This window comes from Pseudophryne corroboree, chromosome 4, assembly GCF_028390025.1.
Source record: "Pseudophryne corroboree isolate aPseCor3 chromosome 4, aPseCor3.hap2, whole genome shotgun sequence".
In the NCBI taxonomy this organism is placed as follows: domain Eukaryota; kingdom Metazoa; phylum Chordata; class Amphibia; order Anura; family Myobatrachidae; genus Pseudophryne; species Pseudophryne corroboree.
This window is the reverse complement of record NC_086447.1, coordinates 374,255,648-374,275,752: the sequence shown is the minus strand read 5'-3', so window position 1 is coordinate 374,275,752 and position 20,105 is coordinate 374,255,648. Positions and strand designations below refer to the sequence as shown.

General features: G+C 48.3%; 1 protein-coding gene across 1 annotated transcript; it reads right to left on the bottom strand.

The window, feature by feature from the left end:
* Nucleotides 1-34: 34 nt before the first annotated feature.
* Nucleotides 35-18,970, bottom strand: LOC134909593 (mitochondrial ubiquitin ligase activator of nfkb 1-A-like). Its single transcript, XM_063916626.1, is given in 5 exon segments — nt 35-187; nt 190-482; nt 14,437-14,557; nt 18,103-18,184; nt 18,289-18,970. Coding segments are annotated over 5 exon segments (660 nt in total). The 5' UTR covers nt 18,397-18,970; the 3' UTR covers nt 35-131.
* Nucleotides 18,971-20,105: the final 1,135 nt, after the last annotated feature.

Below are 20,105 nucleotides of genomic sequence, written 5' to 3'. Positions count from 1 at the left end.
TGTGTTGCTCTTTATGCCTTTGATAGGCCCGATACAATGAGATGCAGAGCACAACAGCACCCAAAGTACCACAGATAAATGCTGCGCCTCTCCAAAAATAAGCTGCACACTCTTCTTGGTACAGTATGTCGTCACATCCAGTAAGGGATAATATATACTTGGAACCATCCTTGGGAGGCTGTAAAGTAATTACCCCTTCATTGTTCAAGGTCAGTAGTCCGAGACCAGTCAGCACTCTGCCCACAGGAAGAATTGCCTCTGTTTCTAATATTCCTGTGGGTTTATCCCCACTCAAGTAATGTCCAATCAGCTCACCTACACCAAGAGATGCAGCGTGAAAATGCTGATAGACTGTTTCCAATGTGAGACCAGTTGCATGTAATGGATTAAATACAAGGACAGAATCCTCATTATCCTCCAGAGGACACAGCTGGAAGGGAACAGACTTCACACTCTCATGAATTACTTGCACATATTCACTCCTGAAGAAAAGGAAGACAACTCAATTTTGGGATAAATCACACGCTTCATCTAATCCCATCCTCAAATTAAGGTTTCTGTACATAGTAATCACCTAGACATTTGCTTTCATTGTATTACTTCTACAGGTTGAGTCTCCCTTATCCAAAATGCTTGGGACCAGAGGTATTTTGGATATGGGATTTTTCCGTATTTTGGAATAATTGCATACCATAGTGAGATATCATGGTGATGGGACCTAAATCTAAGCACAGAATGCATTTATGATACATATACACCTAATACACACAGCCTGAAGGTCATTTTAGCCAATATTTTTTATAACTTTGTGCATTAAACAAAGTGTGTCTACATTCACACAATTCATTTATGTTTCATATACACCTTATACACACAGCCTGAAGGTCATTTAATACAATATTTTTAATAACTTTGTGCATTAAACAAAGTTTGTGTACATTGAGACATCAAAAAACAAAGGTTTCACTATCTCACTCTCACTCAAAAAAGTCAGTATTTCGGAATATTCCGTATTTCGGAATATATGGATATGGGATACTCAACCTGTACTAGATAGAAGATATTTAGGTGCAAAATTTTAGTACAGATTTGCATATTTAAGCTTTCATAAACAGTGTTAGCTGCTGCTGTCTGAGGGACCGGAAGATCCCTCTGCCTCCCTGCACTCTCCCACAGCATGCCAGGACCCCTCCCTCCAGCCCCCCAAGCCCCCCCCCCCTGTGTACCTCCAGGCTGTCCGTGGCTTATAAAATGAAAGCCGCGATGTTTCTGATGTTCCAATGGTCACTATGTTTCCAATCGATAATTCGATGTTTGAGGGAAAAAACTATTTTAAAAAACTATTTTTTACATTTTTTTAACTAAAATAATTTTGGATAGGGTTAAATCATACTTGCCTACCTGACCCTCTCCATGAGGGAGAAAAACGAGATTTATGGTAAGAACTTACCTTTGTTAAATCTCTTTCTGCGAGGTACACTGGGCTCCACAAGGATAGACATTGGGGTGTAGAGTAGGATCTTGATCCGAGGCACCAACAGGCTCAAAAGCTTTGACTGTTCCCAAGATGCATAGCGCCGCCTCCTCTATAACCCCGCCTCTCTGCACAGGAGCTCAGTTTTTAGTTAACCAGCCCAATGCAGTAGCAGGAAAAGAGACGACAACAGTTAGTAGCCACAAACACCACAGTCTCACGACAGAAGAAGTGTCAGCGGCTAATGCCATACCAACCCAAAGAGCTAAGTGCGTCAGGGTGGGCGCCTTGTAAAGCCCAGTGTACCTCGCAGAAATAGATTTAACAAAGGTAAGTTCTTACCATAAATCTCGTTTTCTGCTGCGGGGTACACTGGGCTCCACAAGGATAGACATTGGGGATGTCCTAAAGCAGTTCCTTATGGGAGGGGACGCACCGTAGCGGGCACAAGAACCCGGCGTTCAAAGGAAGCATCCTGGGAAGCGGCAGTATCAAAGGCATAGAACCTTATGAACGTGTTCACTGAGGACCACGTAGCCGCCTTGCACAATTGTTCAAGGGTCGCACGACGGCGGGCCGCCCAAGAAGGTCCAACAGACCGAGTAGAATGGGCCGTAATGTGAGCAGGAGCTGACAGACCAGCCTTCACATAAGCATGTGCAATCACCATTCTAATCCCCTGGCCAGGGTCTGCTTGTGAGCAGGCCAGCCACGTTTTTTTAAAACCAAACAAAACAAAGAGAGAATCAGATTTTCTCAGAGAATCCGTTCTCTTCACATAGATAGGGAGAGCCCGTACCACATCCAAAGACCATTCTTTGGGAGACAAGTCAGGAGAGACAAGGGCCGGAACCACAATCTCCTGGTTAAGTTGGAACGAAGATACCACCTTTGGTAAAAATCCGGGCCGAGTCATAAGAACCGCCCGGTCACGGTGAAAAATCAGATATGGGGAACTACAGGACAAGGCCCCCAAATCCGACACTCTTCTTTCGGAGACAATAGCCAGCAAAAACACCACCTTAAGGGAAAGCCACTTAAGGTCAGCTGAGCCAAGATGTTCAAATGGAGACTCTTGTAACGTCTCCAAAACCACCGACAAGTCCCAAGGAGCCACAGGCGGGACATAGGGAGGTTGGATATGCAACACACCCTGAGTAAAGGTATGAACAGCAGGCAAGGTCGCAATTTTTCTCTGAAACCACACCGACAAGGCAGAAATATGAACCTTGAGGGAAGCCAGACGCAGGCCTAAATCCAGGCCCTGCTGCAGAAAAGACAAAAGTTTGGCCGTACTAAACTTGGAAGCGTCATAATTGTTAGATACGCTCCAAAGAAAGTGAGAATGCCAGACCCTATGGTAAATCCGAGCAGAAGCCGGTTTACGAGCCCGCAACATAGTTTTAATGACCACCTCAGAAAAACCTTTAGCCCTCAAGACGGAAGCTTCAAGAGCCACGCCGTCAAAGACAGCCGAACCAGGTCCTGGTAGACACAGGGGCCCTGAACGAGGAGGTCTGGGCATTGTGGAAGTAGAATTGGAAGCTCTGACGAGAGGGCCCTGAAGGTCTGAGAACCAGTGCTGTCTGGGCCACGCTGGAGCTATGAGAAGCAGGAACCTCCTCCTTGCTTGAACTTCCGAATTACCCTGGGCAGGAGTGACACTGGAGGGAACACGTACGGCATCCAAAACTTCCATGGCACCGCCAGTGCATCCACGAATGCTGCTTGAGGATCCCTTGTCCTTGCTCCGAAGACCGGAACCTTGTGATTGTGTCGAGACGCCATCAGTTCCACATCTGTAAGGCCCCATCTTTCCACTAGGAGTTGAAACACTTCTGGATGGAGGCCCCACTCTCCGGCGTGTACGTCCTGACGACGGAGAAAGTCCGCTTCCCAATTCAGGACTCCCGGAATGAATATTGCCGATATGGCCGGTAGATGGCATTCCGCCCACTGAAGAATCCGTGAGACATCCTTCATTGCCAGGCGGCTTCGAGTGCCGCCTTGATGATTTATGTAAGCCACTGTGGTGGCGTTGTCCGACTGTATTTGAACAGGACGGTTCTGTATTAAATGCTGGGCCAGGTTCAATGCGTTGAAGACCGCCCGCAATTCCAGAATGTTGCTCGGGAGGAGACTCCTCCTTGGTCCACCGACCCTGAAGAGAGTGTTGCTCCAACACCGCGCCCCAACCCCTTATACTGGCATCCGTTGTCAACAAGATCCAGAAGGGACGACCACTGCACAGTCGTTGATCCTGGAGCCACCAGTGCAGCGACAGATGGACCTCCGGAGTCAATGAGATCATGTGAGACCTGATCCGGTGAGGCAGGCCGTCCCACTTGGCCAGAATCAGCCTCTGGAGAGGGCGAGAATGAAATTGAGCATACTCCACCATGTCGTACTGCTGATGCGACACTGCTATAGGAACATGCAGGTAAGCATCCTGTATATCCAGGGAGACCATATAATCCCCAGGTTCCAAGGCCAGAACTATAGAGCGAAGGGTTTCCATACGGAACTTGGAAATTTTCAAACTTGTTCAACGCCTTGAGGATGAGAATGGGCCGGAAAGACCCATTCGGTTTCGGGACAAGAAACAGCGGAGAATAGTACCCTGGCCTCTCTGAGCAAGAGGCATCTGTACTACCACACCTCTGTCCAGGAGGGTCTGTACCAAGTCTTTGCCTTTATCTGATCTGAAGGGACGTCTGTCAGACAAAATCGACGAGGGGGATGGTTTTTGAAGGCTATGGCGTAACCTCGAGTGACGACTTCCCGTACCCAGGCATCTGAAGTGGTCTTCAACCAATCCTGGGTATACCCTAGAAGCCGGCCCCCCACCCTGGGGTCCCCCAGGGGGAGGCCCGCCTCATCATGCTGCAGGCTTATCGGTCTTGGAAGCCGGTTGACGGGCAGCCCAGGCTCTTTTGGGCTTTGGCTTACCAAGTTTGGAAGTGCGGGCCTGTTTGTGGTACACCTGACCTTTTGCTTTACCTGAAGGGCGAAAGGGACGAAAAGAAGTACTTTTAGCCTTCGGCAGTGAAGGAGCAGTACTTGGTAGACAGGCTGCTTTGGCAGTAGCCAAATGAGCCACTATCTTATTTAAGTCCTCTCCGAATAAGATATCTCCTTTAAAAGGGAGTACCTCCAGGGTTTTTCTAGAATCCAGATCCACCGACCAGGATCTTAGCCACAATATCCGGCGAGCCAGGACTGATGTAGTGGAAGCCTTGGCTGCCAGAACACCGGCATCAGAAGCCACCTCTTTAATATAGTGAGAAGCTGTGACAATATATGACAAGCATTGTCTAGCATGGTCAGAAGAGATTTCAGCTTCCAACTCTTGGGCCCACGCTTCAATAGCTTCTGCAGCCCATGTCGCTGCAATAGTGGGCCTTTGCGCAGCACCCGTGAGGGTGTAAATCGCTTTTAGACAACCCTCCACACGTTTATCCGTAGGCTCTTTCAGAGACGTGACGGTAGTGACAGGTAGAGCTGAGGAAACCACCATCCTTGCCACATGCGAGTCCACTGGAGGAGGTGTCTCCCAATTTTTAGACAGCTCTGCCGCAAGGGGATAGCGAGCCAGCATCTTCTTGTGAGGCACGAACTTCTTCCCTGGATTTTCCCAGGATTCCTGACGTATATCCACCAGGTGATCAGAATGAGGTAAAACTTGTTTAACCACCTTCCGACGCTTGAATCTATCTGGTTTCTTAGGAGGGACGGATGGCTCGGGATCATCCGTGATCTGTAGAATCAACTTAATAGCCTCCAATAGATCAGGAACATCCACTTGTGAACCACCATCCCCATCAGTATTATCTGTGTCAGAATCTGTGGGGTCAGTGTAAGCGCCATCTTCATCAGACGAGGTGTCAGTGACAAAGAAAGAATAAGCTGAGCGCTCAGTGAGTGGTGGTGTATAAATGATTGTCAGCAGCAGCTTGGAAAGGGAATGCCAATCCCCTAAAACACACCTATGTAGAAAAATATACCAAGTTGCGCTCAACAATCAAATGTAAGAAACATTTATTTTGATGCATAAAACGTAATAATAATTACAACATATCTCCCGGGAGTATAGTTCACAATTTAACATAAAAATACCTTATCTCTGTGTCTAAATACTTATTGCTATTCTTATAACTGGAATGTGAATTCTTGTTATTCCAAAACTTATGACCCCAGGGGTATCGTTTTAAATATAATAACAGCAGTGATTGATAACTGTTAAGAGTAAAATAAAAAGTCTGTGTTTGCATACATGTAACTCACTTGGTCCATATGAGTCCCGAACAGTCCTGAGAATAGGTAACTAAAGATTCATTCCAATGGTCCTGGAGTGAAAAGGACCCTTGCAACAATGAATTGACGCTCACATGTATGATACTGTGAGCGAATGCACCGTGTGGTGAACCACGAGCCTCTGTCTTGGTGACAGGAGGGAGAGCCCGGAGCGGTATTACTGAGGTCAGCCGCTGGCCCCTGCACGGGGAATGGAGAGGTGTCAGTGACAGCAGCGGATTGTGAGGAAGTAATGGCCCGCTTAGAGGACCCCTTGGTCTTAGGCGAGCGAGGGTCAGACTTTTTAGTAGTCAGTGACTGGTTCAATTTCTTCAAATGAGCGGACAAGTTATCTGCCTACGGCGGATTAACCGCAGGGACCATATACGGTTGAACCGGCATGGGGGGTCCCATAGGGGGAGTTAGTTTAGTAACTAGCGTATTCAGAAGTGTGGAGAAAGTAGCCCACGGCGGGTCATTATGGACCCCCGTTGCCATAGTCCCACTGGGGGGCAAGGAGCCCCCAGAACCAGAGCCCTCAGCTGCTATATATTCCTCATAGGTACCTGTGGCGTCAGCAACACTGCTAGTGTGTTCAGCCTCAGAATTGTTACCCTCAGAAGCAGACATGTTATAACTGCAATGTAAATTAACACAGTACATCTGTCAGCAGCACAATACCTGACCCAAACCCCTGTGTATGTCAACAGGGATTACAGGAGAGATATGGTGACTAAAATCACAGAGAAAAATACAATTAGAGTGTATCTTGTGAATATCCTATATTATATTATTATAAACCTGACGCACCAAGCCCCCTCAGGTTATAGAATAGAGGGATAGCAAGTTGAGTGAGAGACACGAAATGAAAATCACCCAACAAGCTAATGCACACACATACAGTCACAGTTTGTACAATGAGGACGTTATGACAAGCAATAATACTGCACTGGACTAGCTTATATATAGCTCTGTAAACAATAGATATAACACTGCACAGTAAAGACTGGATGTATATCACAGGGTACTTGTACCAGATAACCCTGACCAAATGCACTGTTTCTTAACTATCACTGTCTAAATGACATGTAGAATACTTAAGTGTCTTGTAAAGGCACAGCGCTGACTATCAGGCGGCTTTACAAAGGAGAATTTGCCCAAGCAGTCCCAGGAACAGTGTAGCTGAGAGAAATGGCACCCAAACACTGACTGGGAGTGAGGGAGAGACAGATATGCAGCTCCAGGGCGGGAAGATTTACTGTAAATGGCGCCCTGGGGCTGGGGGCTACAGGTCTGAGCCTTATTTCCCTGCTGGACTTAACCACCGGTACTGCGGGCCAATTTAAAATGGTTTATAAGAGAAACTTGACCTGTACCCTTGCCCTGGTGGCCTAGTGGGGTCGCTTGTATGCCACAGTGTCCACGCCAGCGTGTGCGGCCCGCCTCCCACCGGCCGCGCTGGATTGCGATACAGCGCGGGTCTTGCGAACGGAAGCCACTTACCACCTTCCGAAGCCCGGCCACACGATCCCGGAGAGCCCCAGCCGTGTGTGTCTAACTTGAAGAAAACCGGAGCCTCCTGCTGTAGGTACCCGGCAACCAGGGCACGGGAGTGTACAGCGCCGCTGGGGAGAGATGGAGCTGCAGCAGGGAATGTCTTCTGACATCTACACTCTGCTGCAGCCCTTGTAGTCTTCACTTTACTTAAAAAAAAAAGCTCTTCTTAGGGCTGCCAGGAGCAGCCCCTCTGTTATGTGCAAGCTATCTGCAGCACCAACTACAAAACTAAAACTGAGCTCCTGTGCAGAGAGGCGGGGTTATAGAGGAGGCGGCGCTATGCATCTTGGGAACAGTCAAAGCTTTTGAGCCTGTTGGTGCCTCGGATCAAGACCCTACTCTACACCCCAATGTCTATCCTTGTGGAGCCCAGTGTACCCGGCAGCAGAAATGCTCTGTTCCTGGACTTTCCTGGTAATGTATGATTGCCATCACCTGTGGTGAAACACCTTTCTTATTAATTAACTAGCTCACCACAGGTGATGGCAATCATACATTACCAGGAAAGTCCAGGAACACAGCATTATCTCCCTCATGGAGAGGGTCATGTAGGCAAGTATGGGTTAAATTCAAGTTCTTCACCTAATTCACTCATAAAAAAACCGACAATTTCGGAGCGGATTTTGGGGGGGGGAAATCATCAGCTAAATGGTTAAAGGTGCAGAACACAAGAGCCAATACATCAGCAATTGGCCGTGATCGCTATAGCATACCTCCCAACACGACCCTCTCCAGGAGGGACAGAATGCTCTGGTACTGGACTTCCCTCTTAATGTACGATTACCATCACCTGTGGAGAAAATAAGAATTTACTTACCGATAATTCTATTTCTCGGAGTCCGTAGTGGATGCTGGGGTTCCTGAAAGGACCATGGGGAATAGCGGCTCCGCAGGAGACAGGGCACAAAAAAGTAAAGCTTTTACCAGATCAGGTGGTGTGCACTGGCTCCTCCCCCCATGACCCTCCTCCAGACTCCAGTTAGGTACTGTGCCCGGACGAGCGTACACAATAAGGGAGGCAATTTGAATCCCGGGTAAGACTCATACCAGCCACACCAATCACACCGTACAACTTGTGATCTAAACCCAGTTAACAGTATGATAACAGAAAGAGCCTCTTAAAGATGGCTCCTTAACAATATAACCCGAATTTGTTAACAATAACTATGTACAGTATTGCAGATAATCCGCACTTGGGATGGGCGCCCAGCATCCACTACGGACTCCGAGAAATAGAATTATCGGTAAGTAAATTCTTATTTTCTCTATCGTCCTAAGTGGATGCTGGGGTTCCTGAAAGGACCATGGGGATTATACCAAAGCTCCCAAACGGGCGGGAGAGTGCGGATGACTCTGCAGCACCGAATGAGAGAATTCCAAGTCCTCTTTTGCCAGGGTATCAAATTTGTAGAATTTTACAAACGTGTTTTCCCCCGACCACGTAGCTGCTCGGCAGAATTGTAATGCCGAGACCCCTCGGGCAGCCGCCCAAGATGAGCCCACCTTCCTTGTGGAATGGGCCTTAACAGATTTAGGCTGTGGCAGGCCTGCCACAGAATGAGCAAGTTGAATTGTGTTACAAATCCAACGAGCAATCGTCTGCTTAGAAGCAGGGGCACCCAACTTGTTGGGTGCATATAGTATCAACAGCGGGTCAGATTTTCTGACTTCAGCCGTCCTTGAAATGTATATTTTTAAGGCTCTGACAACGTCCAACAACTTGGAGTCCTCCAAGTCGCCAGTGGCCGCAGGCACCACAATAGGTTGGTTCAGGTGAAACGCTGATACCACCTTAGGGAGAAAATGCGGACGAGTCCTCAGTTCTGCCCTATCCGAATGGAAGATTAGATAAGGGCTTTTATAAGATAAAGCCGCCAATTCAGATACTTTCCTGGCGGAAGCCAGGGCCAGTAACATAGTCACTTTCCATGTGAGATATTTAAAATCCACCTTATTCAATGGTTCAAACCAATGGGATTTGAGGAAATCTAAAACTACATTTAGATCCCACGGTGCCACCGGAGGCACCACAGGAGGCTGTATATGCAGTACTCCTTTAACAAAAGTCTGTACCTCAGGAACTGAGGCCAATTCTTTTTGGAAGAATATTGACAGGGCCGAAATTTGAACCTTAATAGATCTCAATTTGAGACCCATAGACAATCCTGATTGTAGGAAATGTAGGAAACGACCCAGTTGAAATTCCTCCGTCGGAACACTCCGATCCTCGCACCACGCGACATATTTTCGCCAAATGCGGTGATAATGTTTCGCGGTGACTTCCTTCCTTGCCTTAATCAAGGTAGGAATGACTTCTTCTGGAATGCCTTTCCCTTTTAGGATCTGGCGTTCAACCGCCATGCCGTCAAACGCAGCCGCGGTAAGTCTTGAAAGAGACAGGGACCCTGTTGTAGCAGGTCCCTTCTCAGAAGTAGAGGGCACGGGTCGTCCGTGACCAACTCTTGAAGTTCCGGGTACCAAGTCCTTCTTGGCCAATCCGGAGCCACTAGTATTGTTCTTACTCCTCTTCACCGTATAATCTTCAATACCGTTGGTATGAGAGGCAGAGGAGGAAACACATATACTGATTTGTACACCCAAGGTGTTACCAGTGCGTCCACAGCTATTGCCTGTGGATCTCTTGACCTGGCGCAATACTTGTCCAGTTTCTTGTTGAGGCGAGACGCCATCATGTCTACCATTGGTCTTTCCCAACAGTTTATTAGCATGTGGAAGACTTCTGGATGAAGACCCCCCTCTCCCGGGTGAATATCGTGTCTGCTGAGGAAGTCTGCTTCCCAGTTGTCCACGCCCGGGAAGAACACTGCTGACAGTGCTATTACGTGATTCTCCGCCCAGCGAAGAATCTTGGCAGCTTCTGCCATTGCACTCCTGCTTCTTGTGCCGCCCTGTCTGTTTACATGGGCGACCGCCGTGATGTTGTCCGACTGAATCAACACCGGTTTTCCTTGCAGGAGTGGTTCCGCCTGGCTTAGAGCATTTTAGATTGCTCTTAGTACCAGAATGTTTATGTGAAGAGACTTTTCCAGGTTCGTCCATACCCCCTGGAAGTTTCTTCCTTGTGTGACTGCTCCCCAACCTCTCAGGCTGGCGTCCGTGGTCACCAGGATCAAATCCTGTATGCCGAATCTGTGGCCCTCCAATAGATGAGCCTTTTGCAACCACCACAGAAGATATACCCTTGTCCTTGGCGACAGGGTTATTCGCAGGTGCATCTGAGGATGCGACCCTGACCATTTGTCCAACAGATCCCTTTGGAAAATTCTTGCATGGAATCTGCCGAATGGAATTGCTTCGTAAAAAGCCACCATTTTTCCCAGGACTCTTGTGCATTGATATACAGACACCTTTCCTGGTTTTAGGAGGTTCCTGACAGGTCGGATAACTCCTTGGCTTTTTCCTCGGGAAGAAAAACCTTTTTCTGAACCGTGTCCAGAATCATCCCTAGGAACAGCAGACGTATCGTCGGAAAACAGCTGCGATTCTTGGAATATTTAGAATCCAGTCGTGCCGTCGAAGAACTACTTTAGATAGTGCTCTTCCGACCTCCAACTGTTCTCTGGAACTTGCCCTTTTTAGGTCGTGCAAGTAAGGGATAATTTAGATGCCTTTTTTCTTTGAAGAAACATCTTTTCGGCCATTACCTTGGTAAAAAGGCCCGGGGTGCCGTGGATAATTCAAACGGCATCGTCTGAAACTGATATTGACAGTTCTGTACCACGAACCAGAGGTACCCTTGATGAGAAGGACAAAATTTGGACATGGAGGTAATCCTTGATGTCCAGGGACACCATATAGTCCCCTTTTTTCCGGTTCGCTATCACTGCTCTGAGTGACTTTATCTCGATTTGAACCTTTTATGTAAGTGTTCAAAACATTTTAGATTTAGACTATGTGTCACCAAGCCGTCTGGCTTCAGTACCACAATATAGTGTGGAAAAATAATACCCTTTTCCTTGTCGTAGGAGGGGTACTTTGATTATCACCTGCTGGATATACAGCTTGTGAATTGTTTCCAATGCTGCCTCCCTGTCGGAGGGAGCCGTTGGTAAAGCAGACTTCAGGAACCTGCGAGGAGAAGATGTCTCGACTCTCCAATCTTTACCCCTGGGATAATACTCGTACGATCTAGGGGTCAACTTGCGAGTGATCCCACTGCGCCCTGAGACTCTTGAGACTACCCCCCCACCTTGAGTCCGCTTGCACGGCCCCAGCGTCATGCTGAGGACTTGGCAGACGCGGTGGAGGGCTTCTTTTCCTGGGAAAGGGCTGCCTGCTGCAGTCTACTTCCCTTACCTCTATGTCTGGGCAGATATGACTGGCCTTTTGCCTGCATGCCCTCATGGGAAAGGAAAGATTGAGGCTGAAAAGACGGTGTCTTTTTTAGCTGAGATGTAACTTGGGGTAAAAAAGGTTGGATTTCCCAGCTGTTGCTGTGGTCCCCAGGTCCGATGGACCGACCCCCAAATAACTCCTTCCCTTTATACAGCAATACTTCCATCTGCCGTATGGGATCTGTATCACCTGACCACTGTCGTGTCCCTGACATCTTCTGGGAGATATGGACAACGCACTTATCTTGATGCCAGAGAGCAAATATCCCTCTGTGCATCTCACATACATATATATAGAATGCATCCTATTAAATGCTCTACATGAATAAAATATTTTCAGTCAGGGAATCCGACCAAGCCAACCCAGCACTGCATCTCCAGGCTGATGGCGATCGCTGGTCGCAGTATAACCACCGTATGTGTGTATATACTTTTTAGGATATTTTTCCAGCTTCCTATCAGCTGGCTCCTTGAGGGCGGCCGTATCTGGAGACGGTAACGCCACTTGATAAGCGTGTGAGCGCCTTATCACCCTAAGGGGTGTTTCCCAACGTACCCTAATTTCTGGCGGGAAAGGGTATAACGCCAATATTTGCTATCGGGGTAACCCTACGCATCATCACACACTTCATTTTATTTTATCTGATTCAGGAAAAACTACAGGTAGTTTTTTCACTCCCACATAATACCCTTTCTTGTGGTACTTGTAGTATCAGAAACACGTAACACCTCCTTCATTGCCCTTAACGTGTGGCCCTAATGAGAAATACGTTTGTTTATTCACCGTCGACACTGTATTCAGTGTCCGTGTCTGTGTCTGTGTCGACCGACTGAGGTAAATGGGCGTTTTTAAAACCCCTGACGGTGTTTCTGAGACGCCTGGACCGGTCCTAATAGATTGTCGGCCGTCTCATGTCGTCAACCGACCTTGCAGCGTGTTGACATTCTCACGTAATTCTCTAAATAAGCCATCCATTCCGGTGTCGACTCCCTAGAGAGTGACATCACCATTACAGGCAATTTCTCCGCCTCCTCACCAACATCGTCCTCATACATGTCGACACACACGTACCGACACACAGCACACACACCGGGAATGCTCTGACAGAGGACAGGACCCACTAGCCCTTTGGGGAGACAGAGGGAGAGTCTGCCAGCACACACCAAAAACGCTATAATTATATAGGGACAACCTTATATAAGTGTTTCTCCCTTATAGCATCTTTTATATATATACAATATCGCCAAAATCAGTGCCCCCCCTCTCTGTTTTAACCCTGTTTCTGTAGTGCAGTGCAGGGGAGAGCCTGGGAGCCTTCTCTCCAGCTTTTCTGTGAGAGAAAATGGCGCTGTGTGCTGAGGAGATAGGCCCCGCCCCTTTTTCGGCGGGCTCGTCTCCCGCTATTTTTGAAGTTAGGCAGGGGTTAAATATCTCCATATAGCCTCTGTGGGCTATATGTGAGGTATTTTTTGCCTCTAATAAGGTTTTTATTTGCCTCTCAGAGCGCCCCCCCCAGCGCTCTGCACCCTCAGTGACTGTTGTGTGAAGTGTGCTGAGAGGAAAATGGCGCACAGCTGCAGTGCTGTGCGCTACCTTTAGAAGACTGCAGGAGTCTTCAGCCGCCGATTCTGGACCTCTTCTGTCTTCAGCATCTGCAAGGGGGCCGGCGGCGCGGCTCCGGTGACCATCCAGGCTGTACCTGTGATCGTCCCTCTGGAGCTTGATGTCCAGTAGCCAAGAAGCCAATCCATCCTGCACGCAGGTGAGTTGACTCCTTCTCCCCTCAGTCCCTCGCTGCAGTGATCCTGTTGCCAGCAGGAATCACTGTAACATAAAAAACCTAGCTAAACTTTCTCTAAGCAGCTCTTTAGGAGAGCCACCTAGATTGCACCCTTCTCGGCCGGGCACAAAAATCTAACTGGAGTCTGGAGGAGGGTCATGGGGGGAGGAGCCAGTGCACACCACCTGATCTGGTAAAAGCTTTACTTTTTTGTGCCCTGTCTCCTGCGGAGCCGCTATTCCCCATGGTCCTTTCAGGAACCCCAGCATCCACTTAGGACGATAGAGAAACACCTTTCGTGTCCATTAACTAGTTCACCACAGGTGATGGCAATCATACATTAAGAGTGAAGACCAGAAGCAGAGCATTTTGTCCCTCCTGGAGAGGTTCATGTTGGAAGGTATGCTATAGGGTTCTACTACGTTCTACCGACGCTTGGGATCCCAGTGTCCAGCATACCGGCACCGGGATCCCGAATGCCGGCAGCGGGGTGAGCGCAAAAGAGCCCCTTGCGGGCTCGCAGCGCTCGCCACACTAATTATTCTCCCTCCAGGGGTGTCGTGGACACCCCAAGAGGGAGAATAGTTGTCATATGCCGGCTGCCGGGATTCCGGCGCCGGTATGCTGAGCGCCGGGATCTTGACAGCCGGCATATCTGGTGCCACCCTGCTATAGTACAAGCTAGACCCGAAAGCAAATGTCTGATAGGCTGCCATGGTTTACAGCACTTTGCACAGATATCTATAAGTAACCACTAAAGAGTCTCACTCTGTTAATCACACTTAAGATTCCAAAGAATATCACTACCCAGTGCTCAAGTGTGACTTTTTAAAGAAATAAAACAATTTCAAGCTGTTATATCTCCAGCATACTTAATTTCAACCAGTGTAAACCAATTTACACTTAAACTATGAACTTCTGCCACTAAATAATTAGCTTGCAGTAGTAGTAGCTTCTAGTCTATGTTTTATCTCACCAGCTTCTTGTCAGGCTGTTCCAAAACAGACGATGCTCCATCATTTGATGCCTCTGAATTACAGCTTGGAGATGTGGATGGTTCTGGCTGCATAGAGGTGTGCCGACAGCTTCCACCCTCCCTGTGAGATAAACCCAATATGCTTAGTTAGAATTATTATTAGAATAAAATAATATAGAATAATATCAGCAGTGGGAATATAGAAGAAATGTAAAAGATAGGAAAAGACATATAGCTACTTTGTAAATGCAACCTATAGTGGGCCATAGGCCTTATTCAGGTTGGTTAGCAAACCAATAAACTTATCAATTTTGCAAAACCGTGGGGGTCATTCCGACCCGATCTCACGTTGCAGTTGTTTGCAGCGGTGCAATCGGGTCAGAATTGCGCCGTCGTTGCCTTGTGATCGCCTCTGCCTGATTGACAGGCAGAGGCGGTCGCTGGGCGGGAGGGGGCTGGACGGCAGCGTTATGCCGCCATTTAGGGGGCGCGGCCAACGCAGGCATGGCCGGACCATGGGGGGGGCGGGCCGCGGCGGCTGCGTGACGTCACAGGCAGACGCTGCGACCCGGGCAGCAAAGAGGTTCTCCCGGCCAGCCGCAGGAGCTGTGCAGGCCGGGAGGTACTCCTGAAATGCAAAAGCATCGCTGCTGTGCAATGCTTTTGCACTTCAGCGGGGGATGCTGGCACTGACATGCGAGGAGGACTAGCCCTGTGCTGGGCATCCCCCCGCATGTCTGAGTGCCTGATCGTAGCTGTGCTAAATTTAGCACAGCTACGATCAATTCAGAATGACCCCTTATGTGCAGTGCAGGGGGGGGCAGATATAACATGTGCAGAGAGACTAGATTTGGATGGGGTGTGTTCAAACTGAAATCTAAATTGCAGTGTAGAAAAAAAACCAGCCAGTATTCACCCTGCACAGAAACAATATAACCCACCCAAATCTAACTCTCTCTGCACATGTTATATCTGCCACACCTGCAGTGCACATTGGTGGTCATTCCGAGTTGTTCGCTCGCAAGCTGCTTTTAGCAGCATTGCACCCGCTAAGCCGCCGCCTACTGGGAGTGAATCTTAGCTTATCAAAATTGCGAACGAAAGATTCTCAAAATTGCGAATAGAAATTTCTTAGCAGTTTCTGAGTAGCTCGACACTTACTCTGCCACTGCGATCAGTTCAGTCAGTTTCGTTCCTGTTTTGAAGTCACAAACACACCCAGCGTTCGCCCAGACACTCCCCCGTTTCTCCAGCCACTCCCGCGTTTTTCCCAGAAACTGCAGCGTTTTTTCACACACTCCCATAAAACGGCCAGTTTCCGCCCAGAAACACCCACTTCCTGTCAATCACATTACGATCACCAGAACGAAGAAAAAACCTCGTAATGCCGTGAGTAAATTACCAAACTTCTTAGCAAATTTACTTGGCGCAGTGCGAACATTGCGCATGCGCAATTAGCGGAAAATCGCTGCGATGCGAAGAAAATTACAGAGCGAACAACTCGGAATGACCACCATGGTTTTGCCAACTGCTAACTTTCTTGGGCACAGATTTATCAAGCCTTGGAGAGTGATAAATTGCACAATGATAAAGTACCAACCAATCATCTGTCACAATCTGTAACATGGCAGTTAGGAGCGGATTGGTTGGTACTATATCACCGTGCAAATTATCACTACCCAAGTCTTGATAAATCTGGGCCATGTTTTCTGACAAACCTGAACTGCTATATACAGTACTAAATTTTTCTGAGTCTGAAAAGGGTGTGTGACCTCGGCTGGATGGGGGTGTGACCGCAATTGGGTGGATGCGGTCACATGACACATCCCACATTTCCTTATTTTGGGGGCATGTCCAGCACTCCCTAGCTCACCTCCCTGCACTATTTAGATGTCTCTACTCAGGGATCACTTGCTGCTTTGCAGAGCAGAGCAGTGGTGATCTAAGACCACAATCACAGGTTCACTACTGCACTTCTCCAAGCATCCTAAGGACGCTCGTAGCAGCTGTACAGCCTGCAAAATGCATGGCCAGTACTGTATGTCCAAAGGACACGCCGGGCGTCCCTGCAGCAGTGAAACACCTAGCCAGATGTAGGGTCAATGAGGGTGCTGTCCCCAGGGCACTCTGCCCTGTGCAACGGCAACAGCCACACTGTCCTCCTTACAGCCATGATGTACACACTGGAATTAAGTAGGTGCAACAAGAGATCACTACAGAAAAGGTAACAAGAGGTTCCAAAACCTGTTCATGGGTTCGGACAGGGACGTGCGGTGAGGTAAATTTTTCAGGAGGCACTGGTTAGTACCAGAGCCAGATTTACACACCATATATGAGCCAAATGGTACATGTGAGTATTATACACAGGTGCAGCAGTATAAACTCCTGGAAATTTGGTGGGTTTTGATCAGAGATGGGCGGAAAAGGTAAGCAGGTGAGACTTTTTACTCCAGAGATTGGACTATGAAAATTATTACAATAATACAAAGAAGATATTTTTAACATATTCTTTATATACTTTATACAGTCAAAACTCTGGCACAAACGGTAGTATGACAGGAAAGGCTCTGCCTCACCTCATCACCTCCCCTCACGAAACTGGGTTAGGAAGGCGTAAAGGCCCATACACACTCGCCGGTAAAATGAGCGATGTCGCTCATTTTCCCCCCTTCCTGAGCGACGTCGCTCATTTTATCGACAAGTGTGTATGACGCCAGCGACGAACGCTATCGGCAGTGCATGCATGGTCAATCTGGACTGTCGTCCAGGTGCTGCATGCACGGCCGGCAGCTGCGTGACGTCACTGAGCGATATGATTGGTCATATCGCTCAGTGTGTACGAGTGGCCGCCAACCACACTGCCCGGGATGGGGAAACACTACATGACTCATCTAATGTGTTTGGGCCTTAAGACTCCTAACATCCTCAATGTAAACATTTTACTTAAAGTGGTATTAATTTCACAAATACAGGAAACACATTTAAAGCCCCAAACAAATGCACTTTATTCAGATTTATGTGACTCCCTTTTTTAGCTGCTGTGCACACATCATATCCACTGTAGTTCCCATTCTAATGCGTTCTGCTATAAAGTAGGTATTACTGTGAGACAATGTAAATAAGGGGCACTACTGCGGCATACGGTAAGAGGCACTACAGTGCGACATACTGTGAATAAGGAGCACTTCTGTTTGGCATAATGTAAATAAAGGGTGCTACTGTGTGGCATAATGTAAATAAAGGGTGCTACTGTGTGGCATAATGTAAATTGGCAATACCGTGTGGCATAATATCAACTGGAAGCGCTGCTGCGTGGCATATGCATTTTGGGCACTACATGTTGCATAATGGGGGCATTATATTACAGTACATATAATGTAAAATGGACTATATTAATGCTATATTGTATATGTGTATATATATATAGATATATATAGATATATATATATATATATATAGATATATATAGATATATATATATATATATATAGATATATATATACACACACACACACACAATCAGCTTTGACAATGCAACAGAAAATGCGCCTTTCTCAGTGGTCAGCACCCTGCCCAAAAATCCTAGATTGAAGACAGTAAATGTGTCTGCTGTTCAATGTACAGTGCACCGGTAGTTATGGGGGCTGCTTGGTTTACCTCACTCACCCTCAATTACAGAATAGCACAACTTCTGCGAGGATTCCATGAATGTCCTCAGGTCTGCACCCACCTGTAGCCTAGGAGCTGCCTGATGGATAGAAGAAGCAGTGAGGACGAGGGCCGGGGTAATAAGCCAGCTCATTACAGTTACAATGCAGGGAAGATATGCACTCAGCAGCAGCACCACCTCACCTCTATGCGCCTCATTGCCGCCCGCTGCCGCCGATACAAGTGATAGAAGACACTGGTCAGGGCTACACTGGAGGCCAGGCAGACGGTGTCCAGCGCTGATAGCTCCATGACACTCCCGGAGAGGACGGCAAATAAGTCCCCGCTAATGCCAGACGCTGGCAGCCGGTGACAGGGGTCGACACAGACACTTCCACACTTTCTTCCAGTTTCAAGATTAATGATGACAGTCACCTAACAAACTACATGTTCCGGCATCCTCCACTGTTCTACACTACATGTCCCGGCATGGTTGATTCTATATCGGAGGGGAGAAGGGACCTTCTGACGTACCTAGGGGAGGAGACACGTCACCAGGGGGAGGAGCTACGGCCGAACAAGGTACCCGAAAAGTATGCTCGCCACGCTTCGGGCACGGTGGCTCGCTCCGCTCCGCTTCGCTCGCCACCTAATTACTAAAGGTAATAGTTGGTGGCGTAGATACTAGAGCAACTGTCCCGCTGGCGTAGCTCCTCCCCCTTGTATCGTGGCTCCTCCCCCTGACGGAAAAGGTCCCTTAGGGCTGTAACACACACTCCGATTTTTCCCTGATGGCAAAAGCCGGACAAATTTTGTCCGGCTTTTTGCCATCCTGGAGAAACCGGCAGAGTCTGTCACACAGGACGGCTTTGAGCCGTGTGTGATGCTGTGCGCATGCGCAGCATTAGACACGGCTTGGGAAAAAACCATTGTGTGTGCAAGCTCCCCTTCACACACACGGTTTACTGGCTGCAAAGACGGCCAGGCGCCCGCTCGGCAGCCGGACCTTCCAGTGGTGAGACCCGGCTGCAACCCTGCAGCCGGGCCGGGACCGTGCCGTGTGTAGGACACATTGCGCTGCATGTGTCTTTACATCACGGCAGCAGTTTAAAGCCGGCCGGGTGTTTGCCGGGCGGCGCCAGCCGCCTCGTGTGTTTCGGCCCTTAGGCCACTTGGATCTAGCCTCAACCGTCCCGGCATCTTCCACTGTTCTACACTACATGTCCCGGCATCCTCCGCTGCTCTGCCTGCAGTGTGCACTACATTTCCCGGCATCCTACTGTCACTGTGCGATTGCTCCCGCGTGGCACTTTTGCGTTGTATCTGCAAAAAGCGGTTGAGGCTAGATCCAAGTGGCCTAAGGGACCTTTTCCGTCAGGGGGAGGAGCTATGACACAAGGGGGAGTAGCTACGCCAGCGGGTCAGTTGCTCTAGTATCCACGCCACCAACTATTACCTTTAGTAATTAAGTGGCGAGCGGAGCGAGCCACCGTGCCTGAAGCGTGATGAGCGAAGCGAGCCCGCAAGCGTACTTTTCGGGTACTTTGTTCGGCCGTAGCTCCTCCCCCTGGTGACGGGTCTCCTCCCCTAGGTACGTCAGAAGGTCCTTTCTCCCACTCCGATATAGAATCAACCGCAAAAAGCTCCCCATAAGGCAGTGGTTCTCACTCAAATTGCATGACGTGCCACCGTGTGTGCTTCACAACTTCAGGGTTGCCACGGGTTAGTGGTCCAGGACCAATTCAGATTATTTATGTTCAATGTAATAGGCAAAACCAGTATGCTGGTGGCTGGCAATTAAAAAATATGTGAACAAACAGAATTGTTTCCTGTCCCTCATCACACAATTGAACTTTTGGCCTAGGGGTTCCGTGAAAAAAATTCTGATACTCTCTGGCACAGTGAGTCAAAAGTTTGGGGACCACTCCACTGCCATAGGGTTTAGTAGCGTCTAGATTCCCTTTGTGGAGATGACCTTTCCCATAATGCTTTGGATCAACGTCACATACTATTAGGATTAT